This window comes from Toxorhynchites rutilus, chromosome 2, assembly GCF_029784135.1.
Source record: "Toxorhynchites rutilus septentrionalis strain SRP chromosome 2, ASM2978413v1, whole genome shotgun sequence".
In the NCBI taxonomy this organism is placed as follows: Eukaryota; Metazoa; Arthropoda; class Insecta; order Diptera; family Culicidae; genus Toxorhynchites; species Toxorhynchites rutilus.
Window position 1 is genome coordinate 339,592,333 of NC_073745.1, and position 15,164 is coordinate 339,607,496.

Here is a 15,164-nt window from a genome sequence, read left to right on the forward strand (position 1 = left end):
GCGAAATCGATTGTATACAGTTTTTGATTTCTTTTCACTGTAAAATAAATAATCTAATCCTGTATATAATCGAGTCAATTTGACAATGACAGAGTTATATAACTTTTTTTGTTTCCAACTCTGTTGCCTCAAATTAGCTCTATATTGAAAGTACGCTACGGAAAACGATTCTGATGCTTTCATTTGAAAGATGAGAAAAGGATATAGTAGTGAAACAACTAAATTATGTTCTTAATAACATTTTGGAAGTGAAAAACTTAAAACTTAATAATTTTTAATATATTATTTTTTTTTTTATTCCAAAAATTTATACTAAACTAGATTGTTTCTATCAAATAAATTGAAGTTCTTTAACCGCTCTACCATTTGTCCTTTGACGCCCAACTTCTATCTTTCCTAATTTGGCTGCAATATCGATATAAACAATTTCAAGCAAAATCTTCAAAAATCACGATTTTTACCCCTCTGTACATGTAATAGCCACTTAAACTTTACCTTAACGTTGAAAGGTTATATTTCTTCTTGAAATAGGCCATATTTGAAATATAAAAAAATATTTTTTCCCAAAATGTATATAATCTAGTCCAAAATTGTATATAATCGAATCACATATAATCTGTTTATAATCGAGTCCGGCCTGTATAAGGATTAAAAAAAATAACCTAAATTTCTAATTTGATACCTGATTTAGAATTTAATAAATTCATAGGTATTAGGAAATTTAAAACAAAAATTGAAAAATGTTTTCGGAAGTTTTGAAATAAAACAAATTTTAAAAAAATCTTGTAAAGCGCAATGCTTTTAAAATTGGGAAAAAAATCACAAATGTCTAAAAAAAAACGTAGAATCACATATAACTAAATACAAATTAGAGTTGTACTGGTTCTCAAAACCTAATTGAACTTTCTATGAAAATTTTTTTTAACGATACTCCTCAATACATCATAATACGATGTGCTTTTAGTATTTATTTTCAAATTTTTATCTAGGAGCTTTTTAATCATTCGCAGAAAAAAGCGTTACTCTGTTACATATAGAGTACATATTTGATAAAAAAAAAAGATGAATTTGATTCATAATTTTGATTTCGAAAGTATGTTCATCCCACCTACAAATCCATTAGTATTTTCCTCCCACAAATCGGACACATGAAGCTCAATGCCCTTAACGTAAATAGCAACTGAAATTTGCAATAACGAAAATAAAATACACTCGACAAAAAATAGGGGATCAGAGAGTGATTTTGTGAAAAATTAACGCATGAATATGAGATGTACATCAAAACTTCAACTTTCATGGTTTGAAATATTCTGCGAACAAATATTTATCTTAGTTTTTGCAGATGAAGTGGACATTTGGCATCAATTTTCATCTTGAACCCCCCATTTCATGTGCTTGTTGTGCGGTTTCACGGTTTTCAAAAAAGTCAGTGATTTTTCACAAAGTTACAACATTTCAAAAATCACCTAAAATTTTCGAATGAATGACACAGAGTGGATCAGAACAAAAGTTCATCTGCTCATATTTACTAATTGTCTAGATCTGTTATTTTTATCTAGGTTTGGAATATATGAAGATTTCCAATGCAATGCCTTCCGAAAATCTAAGCATTTGAACTGAATGAGAATTATATTTTCCAACAATGTTTCGGTCAAGTGGCACAAGAGTTTTGACAGTAAACGAGTGCAAATCTGAAGTTTTTCAAATTTCCCATAAGAAATATTATTTCATCTTTTTATATTTAAACTTTTCGAATTCCTCCGTAACAAAATATCAACTAAAGAAGATCAAAAGCCCACACAAAATCAAATTTTGAGTAGATACCACCATATGTACAAATTTCCGATCAAGCCTGAGGCATAGATATCTTTTGCTTCATTATGTAGAAATGCGTAGATAGTATTTAGTTTAACCCTTCATACCAACAATCATACAAATCCTAAACGCACTGATTCAATCATGCTACAATTTAGTGTTTTTTAAATTTTTAGAAGTATGTGCAGATGAGCAAATGGTCATGAAATGGGAAAAATCCACTTGAACGTTGCATGTCATATCGTTACAGAACATTCATGCAACTCTCGGTCATCGAGTCGTAATATGTCAACATAAATGACGGATATACTTTCAATTCGAGTAGAACATCAATCATATCACACAAAACAATTTTGAACCGCCGAAAAACCCATTGCAAGTACACCCAGCTTTTTTCTACGAGGTTTTTTTACGCGGATTTTCCAATTAACGCGGTACCCGCGTAAAAAAATATCAGTGCAATATAACATTTCCCCTTAGTTCACATATTTCTCTCATCCTCTTATCTTATGCTTTCCTCAGAGCATATAACGGTATTTAGTGCTTGTAACGGAGTTTAGCGCTTATGAAAGAAATTCATGCCGCACCTTATCACGATTCTTACGTGGATTTTAAGTGTTGGGTAACGGGGAGCTCACCGTGTTGGGTGACGGGACGAGGTTTCTACGGGCAGCGATTCATGAATGTCTTTCCCTGTCTACTTAGCTCTGGACGGTCCAACAGTGGTGCTGCACGTGCATCGACAGTAGAGTGTACAAATCACAAGGGAATCTTCTAGTAACAGCAGATGACCTCATTCGTGAAGAAAATTGAACTATAGCTACCAGTAACCAACGAAATTGTAGGAAAAAAAACTACAGGTTTTCGTCAGCGAGCAACACTCAACTTTTTACTTCCGTTCTACGTAAGGACAGTCCCATTTGATATCTATCATTAGGTGACATAGTTTTTTTACGCGGATTTTCCAACTAACGCGGATTTTCGAATTAACGCGGTTTTTTTACGAGGTACGTATCCCTTGGCCGAGTGGTTAGCGTCATAACTAACATGCCGGGTGTTCGGGTTCGATTCCCGTTCTGGTCGGGGGAATTTTTCGTCAAAGAAATTTCCTCCGACTTGCACTGTGATCGCGCGTATTCTAGAGCTTGCCACTCAGAATGCATTCAAGGCGTGTTATTTGGCATAGAAATCTCAACTAAGTACAAATAAAAATGACGCAAGTAATACTACGTTGAGACGGCGAAGTACCTCTAGGAACGTAAGTGCCATTGAAGAAGAAGAAGCAGAAGAAGAAGTATCCCCCGCGTATAAAAAACCTGGGTGTAAATAAATTTCGATTTTCATTCACTAGTTGGTAGTGGAATATTATGTGGACGGTGTATCTATCACAACGAAAAATTACTGAGATAAGCATTTTTTGGAATAAAAATACCATGAACTCAAATCGTGGCCCAGGAAACACGAATGAGGTGTGTGCGCAAAATTGACCCTTGTACTGAAAGCTAGATGACACGTCACAAGATCAGTATCTTCAATCTACCGCGAAACTCTGTAGTGAAAACATCATGGTGTGAGCCTGCTTTCTTGCATGGGTTGTGGTGGGAAACTTGGTCCGAATCAACGGAATAATGACAGATGATGCCTATATGGTTAAGAAAATCTGCGAGAATCAGTTACTGGAGCAGAAACGGACTTTTTCTTCCAACAGCCGGAACAAGTTAACCGGAACATATTGCCAAGGAATTCAACGGTTTCTTCGAATCCAAGCGGGTAAAGCTTCTCGAGTGGCCGGCTCAGATCTATGATTTGAGCCCTATCGGGGGTTTATGAATTATAACCATAAGACCAGAATATTATTGATCCTCAGAATCCGGAGAATTTGGTAGAGAGTATGTCCAAAACTCCTTCAGTTGGTGATCGTTCAAATAAAAATGAATTGCATGTTATGGAATTCGGAACTAAGACCCCTGATAAATACTCCAATCACAAATCGTATCGTATGATGTTATCAAATTATTAAAAATAATCTTTCTAGGAAACATTAAATTTTTTACAATTAGTAATATATGTTTACGATGTTCTAGGACAGTTTGTTGGACAACCTAACAGACCGAAACGGATAATATGCAACATCTTCTTCAACTTCAGTTTAAAAGCATATTTCCCCCCATGTGGCTTGTTGCGTTGCATCCCAGCAGGATGCTAAAATGTCACGTTCTATTCGCAATCGAGACACCCAAACATTTCCGTGCAGATGTATGTCATTCCTTGGCCACAAATTGCCGGTTTGCTACCACCGCTAAAAGGAAGCTTTCACGCGCATTAACAAAAACTAACACTTGGAGTTTTGGACCAGACCAAACCAGAAGGAACATGGAACGGGCATCCAGCCATCGTCATTATCATCCGCTTAACAATAGCCACAGAGATAGTTAGAGACGCTGCACGTGACTAGAAGTTATAAGTCTGCTTTTCCCCAAGAGCATCTCACATCCCAAATTGATGCACTATGCTTCCATATTTAGGACCACCACTTTTCTACTGGCTCATTCATTTTGGCGACGGTCGTTCTGCAACCCAACTGAGTGGAAGATAAGAAAGCGGACCGTTATTGATTTTTTTAATCCCTTCTTCTATGCAGCAGTTAGTTTTGATTAGTAGTGATAAAGGTTGCAATTAGAATAAATCATCTTACCAGCTCATTCTTCTTCCGAATCCCGGTGAAACATGTAATGACACCTCGCATACAATAATTGTAGATTGGACGATTACTCTGCAGCAGTCCATTGCCAATGCGTACGGCCTGCTGTAGGGCTGGTGGACCAAGAATTCTGGGGAATAGATAAAAACAAATTAAAATATGATCACATTACACAGCAGCATTTCGAAACTTTCAAAACAAGCTATAAATGTTGCGGCCCACTGAGTCTGGCCCGAAGCCTAAATCCCAACACAATCATTCAAAACAACATCTTCATCCCTAATTTCCTTCATTGAAATCAGATATAATAGCCCCCACAACGGCTCCCCATTTGCCGCTTGGATAACTTTTACGGCATATTGAGCTCCCGCATGTGCGCGCTTGTGATGTGTGTCCGGTCCTTCCATTTCACACAATCAAGGCGGAAAGTCATGCCTTCATGCTCTCCGAACACTGGCAAAAACTATGCATCCAGGAAGGAGGAACTTTTTCCCCTCCGACTAATCCTCACAGTTCTCTATCTTTCAGCCGACGGAAGAGCAGCTTGAGCAAATGACCACCCCTGCTCCTTCAGATGTTCCCTTTCCACAGATACTACACCGCAGCGATTCATTTTGGTTGCAGCAGTATCAGAATCCGAGTCTGGTTTCCGATGGGTTCTTGGATTAGCCGGGGGAATTTCTCACTTTAGCACTTCATTTACCGATGTTTTTCCAAGGGGAAAACATTGTTGCGGTATCGATGAGCTTGGAAGCACTGCATATTTGCACCAGACTGCAGTGTATTGAATTCAAACAAAACTCGCAATTTCATCATGCGTCCTGAATTGTCCGTATGCTAATGAGCGTCCATTATCAACGAAATTGTGGCTCATTACATATTCAGTGACAGTGGCAGCTCAATCTGACAAATCCAATGAGTGTTACGCACCATATGTACCTATGTACAAAAAATACAACATGGAACCGTGTATTCCAACTGCTTCAGTTTTGAGTTAATCTGATGGACTGACTACCCCTCCTCGGTACCTATCCAACCCATCATCAGTGCCGGAATCAATGCTGCAGTTGGGGACAATGAACAGTCAGAGTCTGCTGGCCGGCGGGCAATATATTCGGCAATAAAATAATCAACTGCACACTGTAAAATCACTTAAACCACTTATCTAGCCGGTCGATAGTGGCACTAGAAACCACCATGACAACCGTACAGTAGTCCGGATGACCGGGAGGATGTAAAGCAGTTATCAACGTTTACTCCCTTGGTTGCATCGTGACGAGGTATATGGGTACGGACGATACGATGAGCCGCACATTACGTTGGAGCAAAAAATAATAGCCCCATTTTATGGGTACATCCTCGCCCCCAAAAGGGGTTGTATCTACCAGAAGAAATGCGGCAATTCCAATAAACATAAAATCAATCGCTTGTTTGACTGATACGCGACATGTTCCCGATGGTTGATGGTTGCTACTACGTGTGGAGTAAGCGAAGAGGGCGTTAGAAAATTTGTGACTATTTGATTCTCACATTCTCACATAACATGCCACCGAAAGTTTTTTTTTTACCTGGGATAAATAATAATGAATAGTATACGATAAAATTGGGTTACTTTAATTTCTTTGGTTACATTTTTACTGAGGTGTGAGTTCAATGTTTTGAAAACGAGAGCGTTACGCCGGAACGAAACGATTTGAGCGTTGATACTTCTTTGCCGGCTGAACGAAATGGTATGACAGCCACTTCAATCGTAGCCAATGTCTACGTGTTCTATGCTTATTAATTATTGACGCGAAAACTTGTTTCAATAGCTCAAAAATTGCTGTTGAAACAGGCTACTGAAATCACACAAATCTGTATATGAGCTGGCGCTCGCTCGGAAATCCAATTTATTGTGATCGTATTTTTTTATGCAACCGGGCCGGAAGGAGCTGTACGCTCGTAATCGCGTTGTCCGTTTCCCGTGATCGGGACCCAAAGGCAGAGTCCGTCGAAAAAAAAAGAAAGTGTCCATAGATGAAAAAAGAACGTCCGTTTTCTGAGAACTTTATTACGATCATGGCAGGAAAAACTGGGTTCCCCTGTTGAAAAAACCTGCATCTTTTCATGCATTCTTGTCTATGTACAGTTCATTGTTTTAAATCGTGTAGATACGTAGTGTGAGTTCATTGTTACAATTCTTTTTAATTCTAGTGTAATACTATTGGTGATTTTAATGTGTTGTGTATTTGTTGTGATCAACTGTGATATTTTCGTTAAGTTACCCTAGTTGTGCATGGCGATGGGGTTGTGTAAAATGTGTACTGTGGGTATTACAAATATAAATTATATGTGTGTACTGTCCTATGTACTGTGAATGTTACAATTAGAAATTTTATATAAATTAATTGGAACAGGAGCCTTTAACGAAAAACGAAGTGTGGATGACAATTCGATACAGATTGTTTACAAATGGTAGCATTGGTTGTAGATTTAATAGCGGAGAAATTGAAATATTTGATGTGATGTAGAGAATATTCCTCCACATAAAAAAACTATACTGTTTAATGAAAGCAGGAGTTTCAATATAATTTGTTGACGAATGCCACAATCGATCGGTGTTTCTAAATGGCGGAGAGGGGGGTATTTGTGTTGCGCATTTTCGAGGAGAAATGATTCCTCCTTTGAGCGTTGATAATCCTTTTCCAGCTAAACAAAGTGATATTGTAATCACTTTATTCGAAAGATTAAACGCCTAAAGGTTATAGACTTACTAACTATTGACCCAAAAACTTGTTTCAAAAGCTTCAAAATTGCAAAATAAACTGGTGCCCGCTCGGTCCTTCTCAGGGCTAGAGACGAATGAACTGCAAACTTTTAAAGTCTCTATAATTCAAGAAGAAGAAGAAGAAGAAGAAGATGATGATGAAGAAGAAGAAGATGATGATGAAGAAGAAGAAGAAGAAGAAGAAGAAGAAGAAGAGGAAGAAGAAGAAGAAGAAGAGGAAGAAATCCATTCAATTGTAATTGCGAAGTGACATGAGAATGATCTCGCTAGCTCGCCAAGCACTAGATATAAAACCCACTTCTAGATTTTGAAATTTACATACTTTGCGAAATCGTAACAATTTAAGAAAATCAACACGATACAATGGAATCTACATGCAATTTTACGCAAAAATGATGTATGACGCTTAATCCTATGACTAACCGCTCTCTATATATAATGATTTTAATATAATGAAATGTTTGTGATTTTTTTATAGAAAACATCGAATCCTAAAAATCGTATTATCCCGCATCAATTCACATTGTAAATTATTTGATTTTAATGATATTAAATTGGAAATATACCAAAAATGGTAACCTACGATAAATATATTATACCATTTCATATATAATTCAGAAAATGTTAACCTTTATTTCTGTAAGTACGACACGTCATCGCAATTCTTCAAATTTCAATAAGTCAAAACAGGGGTGGATGTTTTTTGATATGAAAAAAAATATATTTTTAATTTATTTGTGGCAGTTGGCAGTTTTTATTTTTTTGTTCCTTATATAAAAAAGTTTATGAACTATTCAGGAAAATGGAAATATCCTTTGACTTCTCAACAACTTTTTCAAACACTATATTTTAATCAGACATCTAGATACCATTTTTTGTAAAAAAATGTCGCTGATTTTGGATGACACCACAGGAAAAAATCAGTCTGTAGATAAGTTCTGCTGATGTTCGGATTGGTTCCACACATGTCACGTTACATCGAGCGAACGGTATTGGTGATTTCTTCATCAGTTTCACTCTAGACAACGAGCAGCCAACACCAGATGTTGGGGACTGAGACTCAATAGTTTCATAATTTCAAATTAAATCATGTATCAGGGTCAGTAAATTTTTTTCTGAAGAGTTAATTATAACATTTCGTTCCTTGTTAAGACAATATCGGAATCGGTAAAAAGACGGATTGAATATCGTAATGCTATTAGGCTGTCAAAAAAGTCCTGCGGTATTTCCGCGAGGTGTCGTTGTAAGCGCGTAGTTCTAGTTGTATTCATTGTATCGAGTCATACTATAGCTTGTTGGAAAGGTATTTGCGCGCTATAATATAGTCCTTGACAGTGTTTTGTTTGGTTAAGTCGTTCGTGAGTTATAGTGTCGCAAATATGGAGCAAAATAAAGAGAAAATCCGACATAGTTTACAGTACTACTATGACAAAGGCAAAAAGGCATCTCAAGCTGCCAATAAAATTTGTGCAGTTTATGGACCCAATACAGTTTCCATTTCCACCGCACAACGATGGTTTCAACGTTTTCGTTCTGGTGTACAGGTCGTCGAAGATGCGCCACGCTCCGGAAGGCCTGTCGTCGAAAATTGCGACAAAATCGCTGAATTAGCCGAGAAAGACCGGCATAGTAGCAGCCGTAGCATCGGCCAAGAGCTGGGGATAAGTCATCAAACCGTTATTAACCATTTGAAGAAGCTTGGATTCACAAAGAAGCTCGATGTATGGGTGGCACACACGTTGACGCAAAAAAACATCTTTGACCGTATCGACGCATGTGAATCGCTGCTGAATCGCAACAAAATCGACCCGTTTCTGAAGCGGATGGTGACTGGCGATGAAAAGTGGGGCACTTACGACAACGTGAAGCGAAAATGGTCGTGGTCGAAGCGGCTCAGACGATGGCCAAGCCCTCATTAACGGCCAGGAAGGTTCTGCTGTGTGTTTGGTGGGATTGTCAAGGAATAATCTATTATGAGCTGCTTCCCTATGGCCAAACGCTCAATTCGGACCTGTACTGCCAACAACTGGACCGCTTGAAGGTAGCACTCATGAAGAAGAGGCCATCTTTGATAAACAGAGTCTTCTATCAGGACAACGCCAGGCCACACACTTCTTTGTTGACGCGCCAAAAGCTCCGGGAGCTCGGATGGGAGGTTCTTTTGCATCCGCCGTACAGTCCGGACCTTGCACCAAGTGACTACCACCTGTTTTTGTCCATGGCGAACGTGCTAGGTAGTCAGAAGTTAGCCACAAAAGAGGCCTGTGAAAATTGGCTATCCGAGTTTTTTGCCAATAAGGAAGCGAGCTTCTATAACAGGGGTATTATGAAGTTGGCATCTCGTTGGGAACAAGTCATCGAACAAAACGGCGCATATTTGACTTAAAACAGATGATTGTAACTAATTTTATGAACAAATGAAAATTAAAAAAAAAATACCGCAGGACTTTTTTGACAGCCTAATATATTAACAATACGGTCGTGTCTTGATCGTCATCGCACAAAGCGGTCAAAGTTTGAGTTTTTTGAAAATCGAAAAATCGTCAAAGGAAATCGAGATTTCCACCATCACTATTGAAAACACAAAAAAAAACAAAAAACATTACGTGTAATTCAATCACAAATACTCTCCACCTAACGGTATGAAAATCGATGCGAAGTTTTTGACGTGGGATTACGTCTGGGGGGTAAAATAAAAACCTAAACACAGAACATGTAGGAAAAAATGCAAGATTTCGAATGCTTATAACTCGAACATTTTTTTTCTGTATAGAAAAGATGTTTTCATCAATTGATAGAGGATTTCTACGCACCCATCGCAATTAATAAAATGTTATTTTTCATTAGATAAACAATTGAATAACTGTAAAATGTTAAGCGTTATCAACACCCTAACTGCCTCGTTTTGATTAGCCCGATTTACGGTTTCCCCAACACAGCCATCAAAACCAAGCAGCCTTAGGGAAATCGGCATTGCAAATACATGGAAGTAGGGGGACTTTTGTTCTCACCGAAATATGTTCCCTAACACAGACGTCAAAACCAAGCAGCATCGGATAAATCAGCATTGCAAACACATGAAAGTAGGTGGAGCTTTTGTTCCCACCGTAATGTGTTCCCTAACAGAGATTTCAAAACTATGTCGCCTGGGGGAAATCGGTAGTGCAAATACATGCAAGTTGGGGGTATTTTTGTTCCGATTGAAATGTGTTTCCATAACACTGTTACCCTTGTCTCAATAGATCAGCTAGAAGGGCTAGTCCCAAATGCCCACGATCCCTGGTCTAAGCCGCGGGGACCATTGAGGGTGGGCTCTCAAGACTTCTTTTCGATGGCTAGCTCGAGCTTGAAACGCGGAGGCTCAAGATCGGCTTATTTCACGTCCGTGCACAAATCAAGGGATCAGTTGGCAATTGAATACACACTAGATTTTCCTTTTTTTCCAATTTTTATTAACTTACAGTGTTCGTGTTCGTGTGAAGTGTGTGGAGGCCGGCCGGCAAGAGTCGAGCGAAGGACATTTGTGACGTTTTTTTTTTTCTTTATTAAAGAAATTTTCAGCCAAAGGCTGGTTCATCTCTAAGACATTTGTGACGTTGTTGGCGACCGTCGTCGCAAGCTGGGTACCAGAGCTGTGTTGCGCGTAGAGTTTCCAATGAGTTGGCGACTCAACTCCAAGTCGCTCGTTGACCGCTGGCTTAGCGATGACACCAATTGTTGCCAATCTATTTGAATTGGTGCCGATATAATTGGGTCCTAATTTTTCGATCCGCTCTGTATGAACTGCAGTTCCCAAGTCCTTTCAATTTAATTTGAATTAGAAAAGTATGGACACTTTTCTATGACCATTGTGCCTTGGATAAAGAGCTTTTATTATAGACCCAGTAGTGCTTTCCTTTTCCCCAAGTTTTTATGTCGTATGTTTTTCGAAACTTATACATGTGTATTTCAGCTATTGTGGTTTTATGGTATATCGCTCAACTCCAGGTTTGTGTATTTGGTGTGTATATGTGTGTGCGTGTGATTATAGCTAACTTATGTCCTAGAGTAATTCTAATGTTCTACATTCTTATTTCTTTTTTTTTTATTAAATCGTTTATTTTTACAGGCTCAGTTACATAAGTTTAAAGGAGCCAAACTCCTATCTGTATAGTTACAAGTATATATTAACATTTTTCATTAATTCTAATGTTAATGAAGTAGAGAACCGATTACTCGCGGTTTGCTCGAGTTTAGAAAGGTGACATTCTTTTTTTCAGGAAAAGGATGGGATATAAGGATATGTTGACAATGTTCATACTCACATTCGCACTCACATTCATCATACTCAATTCTTAAGCCTAGCTATATTCCTAAACGGTAACAACACAGACTTCAAATCCATGGAGCGTGGGGAAATTGGCAATGCAAATACATGTAAGTCGGAGGCATTTTTGTTCTGATTGAAATGTGTTTCCCTAACACAGACTTCAAATCCCTGGAACGCGGAGAAATTGGCATTGCAAATTCATGCAAGTCGGGGTTATTTTGATTCCGACTGAAATGTGTTTCCCCAACACAAACTTCAGAACCAAGGTGTGTGGGGAAATCGGCTTTGCAAATAAATGCAAACTGCGAGTACTTTTATATTCGCTTGCCTTTGTGCAGTCTAGTATACGTTTCCCTAACACGGTCGTCTAAACTTGGGAACCTGGGAAAATCGTGCAGACACGAATGAACTTTCAAGTTTAAAGCATATGTAGTATAAAAAGGAGAAGTTGAAGTTGTTGATTCATGCAAGCTGGGGGTACTTCTGCACCCGCTTGTTTTGTTTTGCACTCCGAAAAGCATTTTCCTAACACGGATTACAAAAGCGGGTACGAACACACCACTTTGGCTCGGTAATTCAAGATTGCATTGAAGGATATGCCTCCATATGTTTTGCTCACTGACTACGCATACTATTTGATGATTAGACAAAACGTTGATAACCATTTGCTGCGATAACGCCCATTGATTAAACAATATGCGTTCGACGTACATACATTTCGCTTCGGGTGCCGCCGCTGCCTTTCGGTCGCTTGCTGGATGAGGCGATTATATTTTCCTCTGCCAACGCATAGAAGCAACAACAATGTGTGCGTGTGATGCAAAAATACAGATACGGTATACTTGAACTGGCATGTTCACAAGTTGTAAAAATAGTTCTGGCAAAACTTAACTCCTCCTGTTTGGTAAATGATGGTATAAAACCAGAGCTGAAATGTGTCACTGTCACTGCCTATATTTGGGCTACTGTGACGACCATTGCAATATAAATGATGATAATGTGTTTTGACGATCAAAGCATGTTGCAAGTCAGTGCACTATGAACGTCAAGACGAGAAATAGCATGTCACTTGATGTAATGGTAGTTTGCATTTAAAAGGGTGTATTTGTTTACGTTGCGCTACATGGATAGCATTCTTACATAAAATGCTAAACTTTGAGAGAACAAAGGATATAAACGAGTCCAAACGGACTGTCAAATACGTGAATTTGGACGCCAGGCCGCAATTTCAACCAAGAGAAAGAAATTTCTTCATTATTTTAGCATGTAGAGATCGTTCAAGCTTTGGTCAATTATATTAGATAGGGGAAAAAGAAATCCATTATTTTTGCTGGAAAATCAAAACTATATTTAAGCTGTTTCGGATTGTCCGTTTTTTTTGTATAGTTTGTAACCATTTTAAAGGTAGCTTTATAATACCTCTCTCAGAAAATCTCGAATGTTTGAGTGTCACACCATTTAACACAAAACACGATGGATCGAATTTACACCGGCAAAGCCTTGACCAAACGGAATGAAATTGACCCATTTCTTAAACATATAGTGACTTGTGATGAGAAATGGGTCACATACGACAATTTTGTTGGAAAACGATCTTAACGATAGCGATGAAATTGTTGATGAAAAGTAAACTTTTTTGGCACTAGTCGTGCTGCGACTAGGGTCTCGTGAGGTCTATTTAATTCACGGGTTATCACTTTCAAAATTCAATGACGAATTTCGAGCTGCATTCCTTTTATTTTGTCGATTCCCTATATCATTTCGTGTTTTCGCCGGGCAAAAAAGAAGTTCACTTGTTCTTAATGGCACTGTAAACACAGTTCGTGCTCAAAATTGACATTAAGACCACTGACAGTAGAACCAACTTAAAAAAAATGAGAAATGTGTTTTCGTTCAGGTTATAAAAGGAAAATTGAAACTCGGTTGCTGCTGTTGTAGTTGACGATTTTGCTGCTTTGATACTGCTTCTGTTACTGATGTTGGATTTAATTTTTACTTTCGGGTTCTTCTTCTATTTGACTAATAATGTTAAACATAGCTGCCTCGTTGCAAAATTATTAGTCATATCCTAACTGCGAAGTACCGATTTAAAAATTACTAATCGTTTCTCAACGAACCAGCTTTTTTAAAGATTTTTTTGGCTGGCAATAAAATCACACAGCGAGGAGGATTGCGACGCAATATTTCCCTTATCTTCAAGAACCGAACAGTGTGTGATATCTTCCATTGTATCGACCAAAACTGTTATATGTGTTATCAGCATTATGAAAGAGTGTTGTCTACTTGCTAGTTGGTGCGAGACTGAGGTTGACTGTAGCGAGACCAATATTTGAATGGTGGCTTAAGATGGCGTTTTCTTATTTTTCTCATTACCCCTTACGTGAGATTCAGCCCATTTGTGACGGTTTACAACTATTCAATTATTTGTTTCGAAAAAATATATATATAAATATATAAGAATATATATAATATATTCTTTATTGTGATAGAGGTGTACAAATATTTCCAATTAATAGATTCAATCATTTTAGTGATCTTTCAAGAATAGGGTCGAGTTATAAGAGTTCAAAAAAAATCATTATTTCTTAAATATTCAGTTTTTAGATTATCATTTTATACCCCATATCTTCCTGTTAGAATAACTCTAGTTTCTCCACGTTCCAGAAAACCATTAACTCCACTCCACAATATTACGATAATAGAAAAAATATTAGTAACTATTGATAAAATTTGAAATTTATAAATACTTTATTCGACATCATCGGACTTTTTTCGTGTCCAATTCCTAGTTAGCAACAAATATATCCTCAAATATGGATAGAAAAATGTGTATGGATTTTTATAGGGCTCGTTTCGTACCAACGGTGACTTGCTGCCGATCAACTTGCTTGTAAGTAAATTTGAGACGGTTGCTTTCGCGAACGTTCGGAGTACAATTAAATAAGGTGGAAAGTAAGTTGGGGAACGACGGTTTATTATCAATTCAAGAGCAATGTCACAAATTGATCTGAAGCTTCAACGTGTGTCCCTGCCAGTGAAACAAACGTGTGCCATAATGTAAGTCGCAGTATACCTGTCGCTATCATGGTTAGCGCATGTTTTCAATTTCAATAGCTTTTTATCGCTTGGTTCGATGGAATGCATAGTAATTCATTTCTAGAATTTGCTAATTGCTGAAAACTTTCACACCAACAATAAGTTCCGATTCAGCAAAATACAAGCCCTTTATTCCAACTGCGGTCAGCGTACACGTGGATTTATCCACCCACACAATCGCCTATAATGCGACACGTGTAAAATTGCGCCCGATTCACACTTCCAAAATTAATCAGAACGAATTCCAACATAGTCATCATCGGCCAAGCGTGAGTCTACTATCCCACAGCCTTGGTCCTTGAGTAGGGTCTGTGTTTTGAAAGCGACCGAAACTCCGTATAATAATAAGCCAGTAATTTAATCACCGAACTAACCCCCACTTCACAAAACCGAGTCCTCTCGGTGGATTGTTTCCGACATCCACTGCGAATGGGACAGGGGAAATGGGGGGAAGGCTCTTCTTCGGTCTAGAAATG

The 15,164-nt window shown here is 38.0% G+C and overlaps 1 protein-coding gene across 3 annotated transcripts in view; it reads right to left on the bottom strand.

Moving 5' to 3' along the window:
- LOC129765170 (protein ECT2) overlaps nucleotides 1–15,164 on the bottom strand; it is a 149,566-nt gene that overhangs the window by 41,401 nt on the left and 93,001 nt on the right. For all 3 annotated transcript variants that reach the window (XM_055765093.1, XM_055765095.1, XM_055765094.1), the window contains exon 3: nucleotides 4,511–4,646. In XM_055765093.1, coding sequence (XP_055621068.1) covers nucleotides 4,511–4,646 — 136 coding nt within the window. The remainder of the gene's footprint in view (nucleotides 1–4,510; nucleotides 4,647–15,164) is intronic.